We start from the raw sequence: 15,069 nt of genomic DNA on the forward strand, positions 1-15,069 counted from the left end.
AACCACCTCCTTCAGAGTTTATCCATCCTTTTCAGAGTCCATCTGTTCATTCATGGGTTTCTCGTTTCATTCAACAAATATTTTAATTGAGCATCTACTAGCCAGCAAGCCCTTTCCAGGCACTGGGGATAAAGTAATTAACAAAAGGGACTAGGTTCCTTTAGCATTACCGGCCAGCTCTTGTCTTAAATTCAGACACCCGGGAGAGCTGAGGGTGGTCACGCCCACCTTGGGGTTGACCTCATGGTAAGCAGCTGAGGCTGCTCTGCTGGCCAGGGGTCTCAGGAGAGACTGGACATTTGCTGGGGGTTGGACTACTGCCTCTTATGCGAACAGCCCACAGCAATGGGGGATTGTGACTGTGTGTATGTGAGTGTGTGTGTGAGCTGGCAGTGTGGCACGTGCGCCCAGAGGGATGAGATGCCCAGGTGTCCTGCAGGTGGGGCATCCAGCCCCACCCAGCGCCTCCGTGGCTGCCAGCTGCCCCTGCCAGGTGAGAGCCCAGCCTCTGTTGTGTCTACAGGTACGATGAGAAGCTCCAGAGCCTGCACGAGGGCCGGACGCCGCCTCCCACCAAGACACCACCGCCGCGGCCCCCGCTGCCCACCCAGCAGTTTGGCGTGAGTCTGCAATAGTAAGTGAGCCGGGGATGTGCCTGCTCCTATGCCCTGGAGCCCTGGGAGCTGTGGGGCGCTTCTGGGTCCAGAAACATTTTCCCCAGACCTTTGTCTCCAGCAGCCAAGCTGAACCCTGCAGAAAAGATAAAGCCTGAGCTCATCACTGAGGCCGTGGCTCGCTGCTCGGTGCCTGGTTGGGGGGCGCGTGCTCGCTGCTCGCTGCCTCGTTGGGGGACGCGTGCTCGCTGCTCGCTGCCTCGTTGGGGGACGCGTGCTCGCTGCCTCGTTGGGGGACGCGTGCTCGGTGCCTGGTTGGGGGGCGCGTGCTCGCTGCTCGATGCCTGGTTGGGGGGCGCGTGCTCGCTGCTCCGTGCCTCATGGGGGGGCGCGTGCTCGCTGCTCCATGCCTGGTGGGAGGGGCGCATGCTCGCTGCTCTGTGCCTGGTTGGGGGGGACCGGCAGTGGGTAGTGGATGGGGGTCTCTGGGGTTCCCGCCCCAGCTTCCATCACTGCTGCCCCCTGCCCTCCGGGTACACAGCGGGACACCTCCCACCATCTTCATGGAGGGCGTGGTCATGGGATGTGCTTAGGTGTAAGTGTCGGGTGTGTCGTGCTAGGAGGAAGCTTCCAGAGCCAGTGGGCAGCTGCCTCTCATGGTGATGTACAGGCCTGGGTCCGGTAGAGGCGGTACCTGGTCACTCTGCATCCCTGATCCCCGCATCACCATGCACCCTGCTAACACCCAGGCTGGACACAGGCATAGAGAAGACAGGCTTGTGCTGGGCTCGGCCACTGAGATTTAAGGGTCATTGTTAACTGCAGCGTAACCTGTCCTTCCGAATAACCTTTATCAGCCACATGACCTCGAACTCACCTCTTCTCTCAGCTTGTTTCCTTATTCCTGTTATACTACCTTTTTTTGGGGTGGCGGGAACAGAGTCTTGCTCTGCCTCTCAGGCTGGAGTGCAGTAGCACCATCTCAGCTCACTGCAACCTCCGCCTCCTGGGTTCAAGCTATTCTCCTGCCTCAGCCTCCTGAGTAGCTGGGATTACAGGCGCACACCACCACGCCTGGCTAATTTTTTTGTATTTTTAGTAGAGACAGGGTTTGGCCATGTTGCCTGGCTGGTCTCGAACTCCTGACCTCAAGCAATCCACCCCTCTCAGCCTCCCAAAGTGCTGGGATTACAGGTGTGAGCCACTGCATCTGGCCACCCAGGGTAGATTTTGAAACATTTTGAAAGGTTTTGAGAACTGAGGAGGCTCCGGGCGGCATCTGGGCCAGGGGAGGGGTGCATCGGGCACCCGCCCTTCCTGAGCCATATGGGCAGGGGCGTTCCTGGGGTTAGAGGGAAGTGGATTCGGCCCTGGAGACCTGCCTGTTTCTTTCTTGGCCGAGAGTGGAGGAGCTCAGGGAGGGCAGGGAGGGAGGCAGAATCACGGCCCCAGACGAAGTCCATGCCCTCATTCCCAGAACCTGTGATTAGGTCACCTTACATGGCAAAAGGGGCTTGGCAGAAATGATAATCATTAAGTGAAGGATTTTGGGATGGGAGGTTATCCTGGGTTCTCTGGTGGGCCCAAAGCAATCACCAGCGTCTTTACAAGAGGGAGGTAGGAGGGTCAGAGTCAGAGAGGAGATGTGGCAGCAGAAGCAGAGGCCGGAGGGGTGCGGGGCCAGAAGCCAAGGCACTCAGGCACCTCTAGAAACTGAAAAAGGCAAGGAATAGATTCTCCTCTGGAGCCTCCAGGTAGAACACAGTCAGGTCAACCCCTTTTTGATTCCTGACACCTCCAGGATGTGAGATAATACATTTGGGTGTTTTGTGTTTTGTTTTTTGTTTTTTGTTTTTTCTTTGAGACAGAGTCTCGCTCTGTCCCCCAAGCTGGAGTGCGGTGGCATGAGCTCAGCTCACTGCAACCTCCGCTCCCCGGGTTGAAGCAATTCTCCTGCCTCAGCCTCCCAAGTAGCTGGGATTATAGGCGCCTGCCACCATGCCTGGCTAATGTTTGTATTTTTAGTAGAGATGGGGTTTCACCATGTTGGCCAGGCTGGTCTTGAACTCCTGACCTCAGGTGATCCACCTGCCTCGGCCTCCCAAAGTGCTGGGATTACAGGTGTGAGCCACCTCGCCTGGCCCATTTGTGTTGTTTTAAGCTACCAAGTTGATGGTAATTAGTTACTGGGGCCACATGAAAATAAAGTAGATGGTAGTGAGTGGTGGGTAGTTGTGAGTATAGGGGGAGGGAAGTGTGTCTAAATCTTGTTCCCAGAGCTAGCAAGGTTGCTTCCAGGGTGCTTGAGCCCAGGAGAGGGCCGGGCCTGGAGTGCAAATGTGAAGTTGGGTGGGCATCTCGGGTGTATCACAGCTAAAGAGGACCGTTGGTGCCCCAGCGTGGGTCCCTAGACCAGCACTATCTGATGGAACTCTGTCAGGATGGATGAGGTCTGCACGGTCCAGTATGGTAGCGAGTGCTCGCGTGCGGCTAGTGCAGATGCTGAATTTCTAATTTTATTTCATTTTAACTAATTTAAATTAGAATCATCGCATGTGACTTTTGACTGTTGTAATGCACAGCACAGCTCTGACCGTTTCACCCTCACCTTCCCTAACTAGGCACACACACAAGGAGTTGTACTTAGACATTTTGTAAGCACTTTGCCAATAAATGAGCAAGAGACTATATGTTGAAATACAATGTTCACCCCAAATATATCTGGAACACACATTTTACTACCGAATAGTACTTCCTTTTCCTTTTTCAGACATTGTGAGAATGTGCAGGTATGAACCACTCTTCCGCTCCCACCACCCCTTAGGGGCCTCCCAGGAATGCTGGACGGGGCAGGCACCTGCAGTGACCTCAGGCCCCTCCTGGGGGCACTGGTGAGAACTCAGCCCTTGACCAGGCTCAGCCAGCAGACCAGAATTTTTTTTTTTTTTTTTTTGAGACAATTTTTTTTTTTTGAGTTGGAGTCTCACTCTGTCACCCAGGCTGGAGTGCAGTGGCAGGATCTTGGCTCCCTGCAACCTCCGCCTCACGGGTTTAAGCAATTCTCCTGTCTCAGCCTCCTGATTAGCTGGGACTACAGGCGTGCGCCACCACACCTGGCTAATTTTTTTTTGTATTTTTAGTACAGGCAGGGTTTCACCATGTTGGCCAGGCTGGTCTTGAACTCCTGATCTCAAGTGATCCACCTGCCTCGGCCTCCTACTGGGATTATAGGCATCAGCCACCATGCCTGGCCCAGGCCAGGATATTCCAGCCATCAGGTGACCATTTTCCCCACGTTCCTGAAGCCCTGCGTCTCCAGCCTGTTCCTGGGGCTCTGCTGGGCTGATACTGCTTCCATGTGCTCTGGCACACAGGGTCCCAGGGGTGGGTCGTTAGCTGGGAGACTCCAGCCACGCCTTTCTCATCTCTTGTTTTATTGTTAGAGCCAGTTTTCTCTTCTTATCTTCTAACAAAACTTTAAAAATGAAAAACAAAGGCCGGGTGCGGTGGCTCATGCCTGTAATCCCAACGCTTTGGGAGGCTGAGGTGGGTGGATCACCTGAGGTCAGGAGTTCAAGACCAGCCTGGCCAGTATGGTGAAACCCTGTCTCTACTAAAAATACAAAAAAAAAAAAAAAAAATTAGGCATGGTGCCGCACGCCTGTAATCCCAGCTACTCAGGAGGCTGAGGCAGGAGAATTACTTGAACCTGGGAGGCAGAGGTTGCAGTGAGCCGAGATTTTGCCACCGCACTCCAGCCCGGGAGACAGAGCGAGACTCCCTCTCAAAAAAAAAAAAAAAAGAAAGAAAGAAAGAAAGAAAAAGAAAAAACAAGCATAGCTCACAGACTTCGAAAGCCATCTACCTGAGTGAAGTGTGGGAAAATTGTTAGCCATGGCTGTAGGCCTCTTGGATCCTGGAAGGCCACCAGAGATACCATTAGCCCTGCATTCTGAGCAGGTGCCTTTCAGAACGTACGGATGCAAGGCTGTTGGCTTTAACTGTCACCTTGCCCTAGTCCATCCCTCTCCCAGGGCCAGTTGTAACTGTAAAAGTCTGGTCCTTAGCTGCTTTCGGGACAATGGGCCACACTGCGCGTGCCGCTTGGAGAGAGAATCCATGCAGTTTCCTCTTTAAATTAATATTTTATGCGGTTTCATTGCCAATGATTATAATAAAATGGCAATAAACATTTTAAAGGAAGCACTAGATATGTAATTTGTTTGGACTATGAATGAATGAAAGTCATTAAAATTCATAAGTGAATCCTATTCACAAATGTTAATTTGCCAAGTTCAAAAGCATACAGCAGAAAGCTATCACCTTAGAATAAGCTAATTAAGTTAATATATTAAAGGGAAGTCAAAGATTCAAGAGGTCTTCGCTTGCCATCCCTGAAAAGGAAAAATGGAAACCTGAGGCCTTTGTGGGCAGCTGGGGGAGGTGGGTACGGGGCAGAGCTTGAGGTGTCCTTAGGGCTGGGTGGGGCAGGTCATGGCTGAGCTCTGGCATTTTCTTTCTTTTTTTCTCTCTCCTTTTTTTTTTTTTTTTTTTGAGATGGCGTCTCGCTCTGTCGCCCAGGCTGGAGTGCAGTGGCATCTGCTCACTGCAACCTCTGCCTCCTGGGTTCAAGCGATTCTCCTGTCTCAGCCTCCTGAGTAGCTGGGACTACAGGTGCACACTACCACGTCCAGCTAAGTTTTGTATTTTTAGTAGAGACAGGGTTTCGCCATGTCAGCCAGGCTGGTTGCAAACTCCTGACCCCTCAGGTGATCCACCCGCCTCAGCTTCCCAAAGTGCTGTGATTACAGGCATGAGCCACTGCACCTGGCTGTTACTCTTTTTTATTTTTATTTTTTTAGACGGAATCTCGCTCCATCACCCAGGCTGGAGTGCAGTGGCACAATCTTGGCTCACTGAAACCTCTGCCTTCCAGTTCGGGTGATTCTCCTGCCTCAGCCTCCTGAGTACCTGGGATTGCAGGTGCCTGCCACCATGCCCAGCTAATTTTTTTTTTTTGTATTTTTATTTTTTATTTTCTTTTATTTATTTTAGTTTTGTTTTTCGAGACAAAGTCTTGCTCTGTCACCCAGGCTGGAGTGCAATGACACGATCTCGGCTCACTGCAACCTCTACCTCCTGGGTTCAAGCGATTCTCCTGTTTCACCCTCCTATGTGTGACTACAGGCATGTGCCACCATGCCCAACTAACTTTTTTGTATTTTTAATAGAGACGAGGTTTCACCATGTTGGCCAGGCTGGTCTCTAACTCTTGACCTCAGGTAATCCACCCATCTTGGCCTCCCAAAGTGCTGGGATTACAGGCGTGAGCCACTGCGCCTGGACTGTTTTTATTTTTTATCGTAGCCATCCTAGTAGATGTCAGGTGTAGTTCATTATAGTTTTGTTTCACATTTCACTGATGCCTAATGCTGTTGATCATCTTTTCATGTATTATTGGCCATTTGTTTACCTTCTTTGGAAAAATGTATATTCACTAGATCGTTTGCCCATTTTTTGTTCGGACTGTCTTTTCATTGTTGTAAAGATTTGTTGATATATGCTAGATCCTAGGCCCTTATCAGATGTATGGTTTGCAGATGTTTTCTTCTATCCTATGTGTTGTCTTTACACCTTTTGATGGTATTTTCTGAAGCATAACAGTTACATTTTGATGAAGTCCAATTTATTTATTTTTTTCTTTTGTCGCTTGTGCTTTTGGTGTTTTATCTAAGAAATCATTGCCAAATCCAAGGCCATGACAATTCATGCCTATGTTTTCTTCCAAGAGTTTTACCATTTAGCTGTTAGATTTGGGCCTTTGATACGTTTTGAGTAGATTTTTCTATATGTTGTGAGGTGAGGTCTGATTTCTTCTTTGCGTGTTGTTACAGCACCATTCGTTGAAAAGACTTTTCCTGGCCAGGCAGGGTGGCTCACGCCTGTAATCCCAGCACTTTGGGAGGCTGAAGCGGGTGGATCACCTGAGGTCAGGAGTTCAAGACCAGCCTTACCAACATGGTGAAACCCCGTCTCTACTAATAATACAAAAAAATTTGCTGGGCATGGTGGCGGGTGCCTGTAATCCCAGCTACTCAGGGGACTGAGACAGGAGAATCGCTTGAACCTGGGAGGCGGAGGTTGCAGTAAGCCAAGATCATGCCGTTACACTCCAGCCTGGGTGACAAGAGCAAAAGTCATCTCCAAAAAAAGAAAAGAAAATACTTTTCTTTCCCCCATTTAGTTGTCTTGGTACCTTATCAAAAACCAATAAACATGAGAGTTCATTTCTGGGCACTCTAATTCTTGTCTATTGGTCTGTATGTTTATCCTTATGCCAGTGCCACACAATCTTGATGACTGTAGCTTTGTAGTAAGTTTTGAAATTGGGAAGTGTGAGTCTGTGAGTCCTCCAACTTTTTTTTCAGTATTGTTTTGGCTATTCTGCATCTCTTTAATTTCCATATTCATTTGAGTATCAGCTTGTTAATTTCTGTAAAAGGCAGCTGGGATTTCAATAGGGCTTGTCCTGGGCGTGTAGATTTCAATAGGGTCGGCGTGTAGATTTCAATAGGGCTTGTCCTGGTCGGCGTGTAGATTTCAATAGGGCTTGTCCTGGTCGGCGTGTAGATTTCAATAGGGCTTGTCCTGGTCGGCGTGTAGATTTCAATAGGGCTTGTCCTGGTCGGCGTGTAGATTTCAATAGGGCTTGTCCTGGTCGGCGTGTAGATTTCAATAGGGCTTGTCCTGGTCGGCGTGTAGATTTCAATAGGGCTTGTCCTGGTCGGCGTGTAGATTTCAATAGGGCTTGTCCTGGTCGGCGTGTAGATTTCAATAGGGCTTGTCCTGGTCGGCGTGTAGATTTCAATAGGGCTTGTCCTGGTCGGCGTGTAGATTTCAATAGGGCTTGTCCTGGTCGGCGTGTAGATTTCAATAGGGCTTGTCCTGGTCGGCGTGTAGATTTCAATAGGGCTTGTCCTGGTCGGCGTGTAGACCAATTTTGAGGGTATCGCCATCTTGAAATAGTAGTCTTCCAATCCATGAACATGGGATGTCTTTCCATTCATTTGGGTCTTTTAACTTTTTTCAGTGGTATTTTATGGTTTTCACTGTACCAGTTTTTTGAACTTTTTTGTTAAATTTTTTTTTTTTTAATGTGTGATGCTATTGTCAATGTAATTTTTTTTTTTTTTTTTTTTTTTGAGACAGAGTCTTGCCCTGTTGCCTAGGCTGGAGTGCAGTGGTGCAATCTTGGCTTATTACAACCTCTGCCTCCTGGGTTCAAGTGATTCTCCTGCCTCAGCCTCCCGAGTAGCTGGGACTACAGGTGTGTGCCACCACACCCGGCTAATTTTGTATTTTTAGTAGAGATGGGGTTTCACCATGTTGGCCAGGCTGGTCTCAAACTCCTGACCTCTGGTGATCTGCCTGCATCAGCCTCCCAAAATGCTGAGATTATAGGCGTGAGCCACCACACCCAGCCGTCAATGTAATATTTAATCTATCTTTTTGTTACTGATTGCTAGTTTCTAGAAATATGTTTTTTAAATATGTTGATCTTGAATCCTACAACCCTACTGAACTTGTTTATTAGTTCTAATATTTTTGTCTGTGAATTTTTTAGAATTTTCTGTATCCAGGATCATGTCATCTGCAAATAGAGATGGCTTTACTTCTTCCTTTTCAACCTATTGCCTTTTATTGCCTAATTATGCCTGACTGTAACCTCCAATACATTGTTGAATAAAAACAATAAGAGCAGACATCCTTGTCTTACTCCTGATCTTAAGAATCAGCAGTTAAGCTGGGCTGAGCAGCATGTACCTATAATCTCAGCTATTTGGGAGATTGAGGTGGGAGGATCACTTGAGGCCAGGAGTTCAAGACTAGCCTGGACAACATAGCAAGACCCTGTGTCTATTAAAAAAACACACACACACACAAAAAGAGTCAACAGTCCTTCACTACTAAGTATAATGTTAGCTGTGTGCTTTTCATAGATGCCCTTTATCAGGTTAAGAAACATCTTTTTTTCTTTTCTTTTCTTTTTTTTTGAGATAGAGTCTCCCTCTGTTGCCTAGGCTGGAGCGCAGTGGTGCGATTATAGATCAAGTGCAACCTCAAATTCCTGGGCTCCAGTGATCCTCCTGTCTTAGCTTCCCAAGTAGCTGGTACTATAGGTATATACTACCATGCCTGGTTAATTTTTAAATTTGTTTAGTAGAGACAGGGTCTCACTATGTTGCCCAGGCTGGGAACATCATTTCTATTTCTAGTTTGTTGAGTGATTGGTTGGTTGATTGGTTGGTTGATTTGTTCATGTAAAGGTGTTAGGTTTTGTCAAATGCTTTTCATCGCCATTGAGATAATCACATGGCTTTTGTCCTTTATACTGTTGATATGGTGTATTATATTGATTGATTTTTATATGTTGAATAAACCTTGTGTTCCTGGGATAAATCATTTGTGTTCATGGTGTATAATCTTTTTCATATATTGCTGGATTTACTTTGCTTGTATTTTGTTGAGGATTTTGTATTTATATTTATAAGAGATACTAGTTTGTCATTTTCTCGTCTTACGATATCCTTGTCTGGTTTTGGTGATACTGGCCTCACAATGAGTTGGGAAGTGCTTCCTCCTCTTCTATTTTTTGGAAGAATTTGTACCATATTAGAGTTAATTTGTTAAACATTTGACAGAATTCACCACTGAAGCCATCTGATCTTAGGCTTTACTTTGTGGGAAGTTTTAAAATTACTAATGTAACCTCTTTGCTTGTTATATTTATTCAGATTTTATATTTCTTCTTGAGTCAATTTTGATAGTTTGTGTCTTTCCAGGAATTTGTTCGTTTCCTCTAGGTTTTCTAATTAGTTGGCATGTCATTGTTCATAGTACTTCTTCATAGTCCTTTTATTTGTATAATGTCACTAGTAATGTTTCCTCTTTCATTCCTGATTTTAGTAATTTGAATCTTCACCCTTTTTTTTCTTGGTCAGTCTAGCTAAAAGCTTGTCAATTTGTTGATCTTTTCAAGGAGCCAACTTTTGGTTTTGATGATGTTCTCTATTATTTTCCTATTTTCTATATATTTCTACTCGAATCTTTACTGTTTTCTTCCTTCTGCCTGTGTCAGATTTAGTTCGTTTTCTTTTTCCAGTTTTTTAAGGTGGAATGTTTATCATTTTGGAATCTTTCTTTTTGCAATGTAAGCATCTATGGCTATAAATTACTCTCTAAGTCCTGCAATAGATGTATCTGTTAGTGTATTATTTCCACAATTTTAATTAATCTTAAAGTATTTTCTAATTTCTCTTGTAATTTTTTTCTTTGATGCGTTGGTTTCTAGGAGTCTGTTAAATTTTCACATATCTGTTATTGATTTTTAATTTTATTTTATTATAATTAGATTACTTTGTATGATTTAACTTCTTTTAGATTTATGAAGGCTTGTTATGTGGTATAACATATGGTGTAGCCTAGAGAATATTCAATGGACACATGAGAAGAATGTACATTCTATTATTGTTGGGTGGAGTGCTCTATAAATGTCAGTTAAGTCTACTTGGTTTTTAGTATTTTTCAGTCTTCTCTTTCTCTGTTAATTTCTGCCTAGTTGTTCTATTTATTATTGAAAGTGGGGGACTGAAGTCTCCAGTATTATTTTAAAATTATTTATTTCTCCCTTCAATTATGTCTGTTTTGGCTCCACATGTTTACAGGGGCTCTATTGTTAGGTGCATACATTTTTATGATTCTTACTTTCTTATGAATCCTTGCATGATGATAAAAAATGTCCTTCCTTGCCACTAGTAACAATTTTTGTGTTAAAGTCTATTTTGTCTGATATTAATATAGCCATTATAGCTCTTTTTAGTTACTGTTTGCATGGTGTATCTTTGTTCATCTCTTTACTTTCAACTTATTTGTGTCTTTGAATCTAAAATATGTCTCTTGCAGACAGCATATAATTAGGTCATGTTTTTCCCCATTCCACCTTCTTTATTAGAGTATTTAATCCATTTACATTTAGTGTGATTACTGGAGTTACATCTGCCATTTTGCTATTTGTTTTCTATATGTCTTACATCTTTTTTGTTCCTTTATGTCTTCATTACTACCTTCTTTTGTGTTAAATACATACTTTCTAGTGTACTGTTTCAATTTTTTGTTTCTTTTGCTATATATATATGTATATATATATTTAAAGTATTTTCTCAATTGTTGCCTTAGGGATTAGAATTTATATCTTAATTTATAACCATCTAGTTCTAATTAAGAAGGATTGTGGAGCCAGGCGTGGTGGCTGACGCCTGTAGTCCCAGCACTTTGGGAGGCCGAGGCAGGCGGATCACAAGGTCAAGAGATTGAGACCATCCTGGCCAACATGGTGAAACCCCGTCTCTACTAAAAATACAAAAAAATTAGCCGGGCATGGTGGCAGGCGCCTGTAGTCCCAGCTACTCAGGATGCTGAGGCAGGAGAATCACTTGAACCTGGGAGGCAGAGGTTGCAGTGAACCGAGATCATGCCACTGCACTCCAGCCTGGTGACAGAGTGAGAATCAGTCTCAAAAAAAAAAAAAAAAAGGACTGGGGACTTGCAAATTCTTCAGAGAATACAACTTTTGGGTGTGGTGTTCCACCGCATGCTAACACTCCTTCTTTGCCACTGGAAGAAACATGATCTGATGGTGATCTTATTAGCAAGCAGGACCACGTGGCCTTTTAGTTTCTGCTTATCTCCCAGAGCCAAGGTTTTAACTGAGCCAGGGCTCACTTTTGTCAGAAAAGAACTGGTAAGTATCTGTCTTTCTAGTCTCTTTTTTCCTGTGTGCTTAGGATACGCTCTTCTTTGGTTTTCTGTACCATGTGGCTGTCTGGAGACTACACAATCCTCTTTGCGATCGGCCTCCAGGGTGGGACACTGCCCTCCCATAAGCTCTGGTTCTGAGCCATGTGTGCCAACCTGACTTGCCAGAACCTCTACCCCATTAGAGTTTTGGGGACTGACCTCGCTAAGGATACCAAGCAGTTTCTCATTCCCCATCTGCCTACAAAGAGAGGCAGCCCTGCAGATAGGAGACTGCGGGATTCCAGTGCCTTGTTACCATCTTTCACCTCACAGCAGCTACACCTCATACCAAATCCCAACTCTAAATACAAGGCTGTGATCTGTACCTTTGTTTTTTTTGAGACAGGGTCTCACTATGTTGCCCAGGCTGGTTTCAAACTCCTGGGGCCAAGTAATGTTCCTGCCTCAGCCTCCTGAGTAGCTGGGAAATACAGGTGTATGCCACACTGCTTGTCTTTTGAACGCAGGTATAATGAGGACTTTGAAGTCAGATTTTAATTTGAACCCTGGCTCTAGCCAACCCTAGGCTGTGTGGCTGCAGACACAATAATTTGCCTGAGCCTCAGTTTTGTCCTCTATAAAAATGGGGGTACAGTGATGCAGTGAGTGGGCTTTAGTATTGCATGTGGTGCACAGTAGGTCCTCAGTACACAGTAGGTTCTCAGTGCACAGGGGTCACTGTGATCGTTCACATGCACTGCCCATTTCTGTGGGCATCCAGGACCTCCCTAGCTGACTCTGTGACTGAGAACTTTGCAGGTCAGTGATGCAAGCTGCAGCCATTCATCCCATTTCAAATATCGGGAGGGGACATGTTGTATTTAGAAAATGCATGACCATCTCAGAGGGTTGGGAAAAGCCTGGGTGCCCAGCTGAGGCAGACCTGCTCAGCACTCCCCATTATCACTGTAATTTCAGGTTGCCATTCCTCCCTCCCCCTTCCCTCCTGCTTCTTTCTTTTGTTTTGGTTTGTTTGTTTGTTTCTTTGTTTGTTTTGAGTCAGAGTCTCACTCTGTCACCCAGGTTGGAGTGCAATGGCAAGATCTCGGCTCAGTGCAACATCCACCTCCCTGGTTCAAGCAATTCTCCTGCCCCAGCCTCCTGAGTAGCTGGGACTACAGGTGCATGCCACCATACCTGGCTAATTTTTGTATTTTTGGTAGAAACGGGGTTTCACCATGTTGGCCAGGCTGGTCTCGATTTCCCGACCTCAGGTGATCCGCCCACCTTGGCCTCCCAAAGTGCTGGGATTACAGGCATGAGCCACTGCACCCAGCCCCTACTGTTTTTAATTAAAGTCACAATTTCTCCTTATTTGTGCATTCCTCGCATGTAAAACCAGAGAAAAAACATGCTCTGAATTACTCTAAGCACATCTCCCGAGGGGAGGGGTACAAGCAAGAATTCTGTGCTGAGAGTCCCTGATGCCCTCCAGTGGGTGGACGACTGTCGGAAAGCCAGGAGGGAGTCACTGGCCCAGAGCACGCTGTGCTGACCAACAAACTGCGCTGCATGCTCCAGAGTCCTCCTGCCCAGCATCCATCTTGGAACTTTGGTTCATTGTGTGGGTTTAATGCAGTTTGTGCGTCCTTGCCGAGACCTGACCCTGGCCTGCACACATTGAGATGCACGAGATGAACGTGGTATGATACGATTCACTGCCGCCCTGGGCATCCCCACCCAGCCAGGAAACACAGCACATCTGCCAACGAGAGTCCCCTGGGGTCATTGCTATGCACAGCACTGACTCTGTCAGTCTATTGAACAAGCCTCTCTCCAAGCCAGAAAGTAGCGGATGGGCAGGGGAGGAGAAACCCAAATTGTGGGTTTCTGCTCTATGGAGAGTAGTAATTTTATGCCGGGGCCCTGTTCTTCTGCTAGCTGTGAGAGCCTCAGAGTAGATGTGGGTGCTCCTCAAATGCACGGGCAGCGGAACACACGCTTGGCTGGGAGCACGGCAGCTCTGGGCCAGTCCCTCCTCTTTGGGGACCTCAGTTTTCTCATCTGCCTGAGGAGGTTGGGCTGGATGATCTCAGAGTCTCTTCCTGCTCTGAGAGTCTTTTATTATTTATTTATTTTGAGATGGAGTCTTGCTCTGTCTCCTAGGCTGGAGTACAGTGGCACAGTCTCAGCTCACTGCAGCCTCCACCTCCCGGGTTCAAATGATTCTCCTGCCTCAGCATCCCAAGTAGCTGAGATTACAGGAGTGCGCCACCATGCCTGGCTAATTTTTTTTTTTTTTTTTTTTTTTTTTTGAGACGGACTCTTGCTCTGTTGCCCAGGCTGGACTGTGATGGCACCATCTTGGCTCACTGCAACCTCTGCCTCCTGGGTTCAAGCGATTCTCCTGCCTCAACCTCCTGGGTAGCTGGGATTACAGGCGCATGCCACCACACCTGGCTAATTTTTGCATTTTTAGTAGAGACAGGGTTTCACCATGTTGGTCAGGCTGGTCTCGAGCTCTTGACCTCGTGATCTGCCCGTGTCGGCCTCCCAAAGTGCTGGGACTATAGGGGTGAGCCACCATGCCCGGCCTTAATTTTTGTATTTGTAGTAGAAACAGGGTTTCTCCATATTGCCCAGGCTGGTCTGGAATTCCTGACCTCAAGTGATCCACCCACCCTGGCCTCCCAAAGTGCTAGGATTATAGGCATGAGCCACCATGCCCGACCTGAGAGTCTACTTTTAAAGGACAGCACAGAGACAAAGCAGTAGGCAAAGGGGTCTTTCAGGAACAACTCCTCCTCATAACTCCACATTGTCCCACCTGTTGAGTAGGACTCAGTGGGTCTCCCTCCCCAGGAACAGTAGCCAGCCAGGGCTTTGGAATCAATGGATGCAGGCTCTCCAGCTGCGTGAACCCGGATAAGTCACTGTAGCTCACTGGGCCCACTTGTTCATCTGTGACATGGACCACCTGTGTGCGGCCTGGGAGGCTGCTCAGCCCCTGGCATTGGGACGATTTTCATCAGTGCCACTGGCTTGTAGCTCAGCAAAGCCTGCACCTCCCTTGTCGTTTAATATTTGCAGACCCTGGGGAGAGAGCACCAGCATCCCTGCTTTCCAAATGGAGAAACTGAGGCTGGAGAGGGTAAGGAAACTGGCCAGTGGTGATCTAGCTCCTACGGGAAGGGAGGGCCAGGGTTTGAAAGGGTCTGTCTGGCTCCCTAAGGAGGCAGAGAGGAGGAAAAGAGCCTGTAACTTTGGCACATCCTGGGAGAAAAAGACCTGCCTGCCACATTCCTCCCTCCCCAGGGACACTGTGTCTGTGGGCCCCAGGACACCTTCTCCCTCCCAGAGTGGAAACCAAGATGGGAAGGAGGCGGGGGGCCAGGTCCATATTCCTGCAGCAGCAGGACCTCCTGAAGGTCACGCCAGCCCCCAGGGCACCTCGGGGAGCTGTGGATTGCTGCTCAGTGTCCCCAACGTGAAGCTTCAGCAAAAGCGAAATTGCCATGAAACCAAACCACCCATCGAGATTGAATATGCAGAAGCCTTATGGCCATGGACAGAGTTCTAATCGCCGTTTAAGTGAATCAGTAGATTCCTCTGTAAATGTTGGAATAAAACTAAAGCACACTCGATACCATGTTTACCT

At 46.9% G+C, this 15,069-nt stretch overlaps 1 protein-coding gene across 2 annotated transcripts in view; it reads left to right on the forward strand.

The window, feature by feature from the left end:
- ARHGAP8 (Rho GTPase activating protein 8) overlaps positions 1-15,069 on the forward strand; it is a 111,963-nt gene that overhangs the window by 73,527 nt on the left and 23,367 nt on the right. For both annotated transcript variants that reach the window (XM_024239997.2, XM_054543779.1), the window contains one exon: positions 524-634. In XM_024239997.2, the coding sequence (XP_024095765.2) occupies positions 524-634 (111 nt within the window). The remainder of the gene's footprint in view (positions 1-523; positions 635-15,069) is intronic.

Source organism: Pongo abelii, chromosome 23, assembly GCF_028885655.2.
Source record: "Pongo abelii isolate AG06213 chromosome 23, NHGRI_mPonAbe1-v2.0_pri, whole genome shotgun sequence".
In the NCBI taxonomy this organism is placed as follows: Eukaryota; Metazoa; Chordata; class Mammalia; order Primates; family Hominidae; genus Pongo; species Pongo abelii.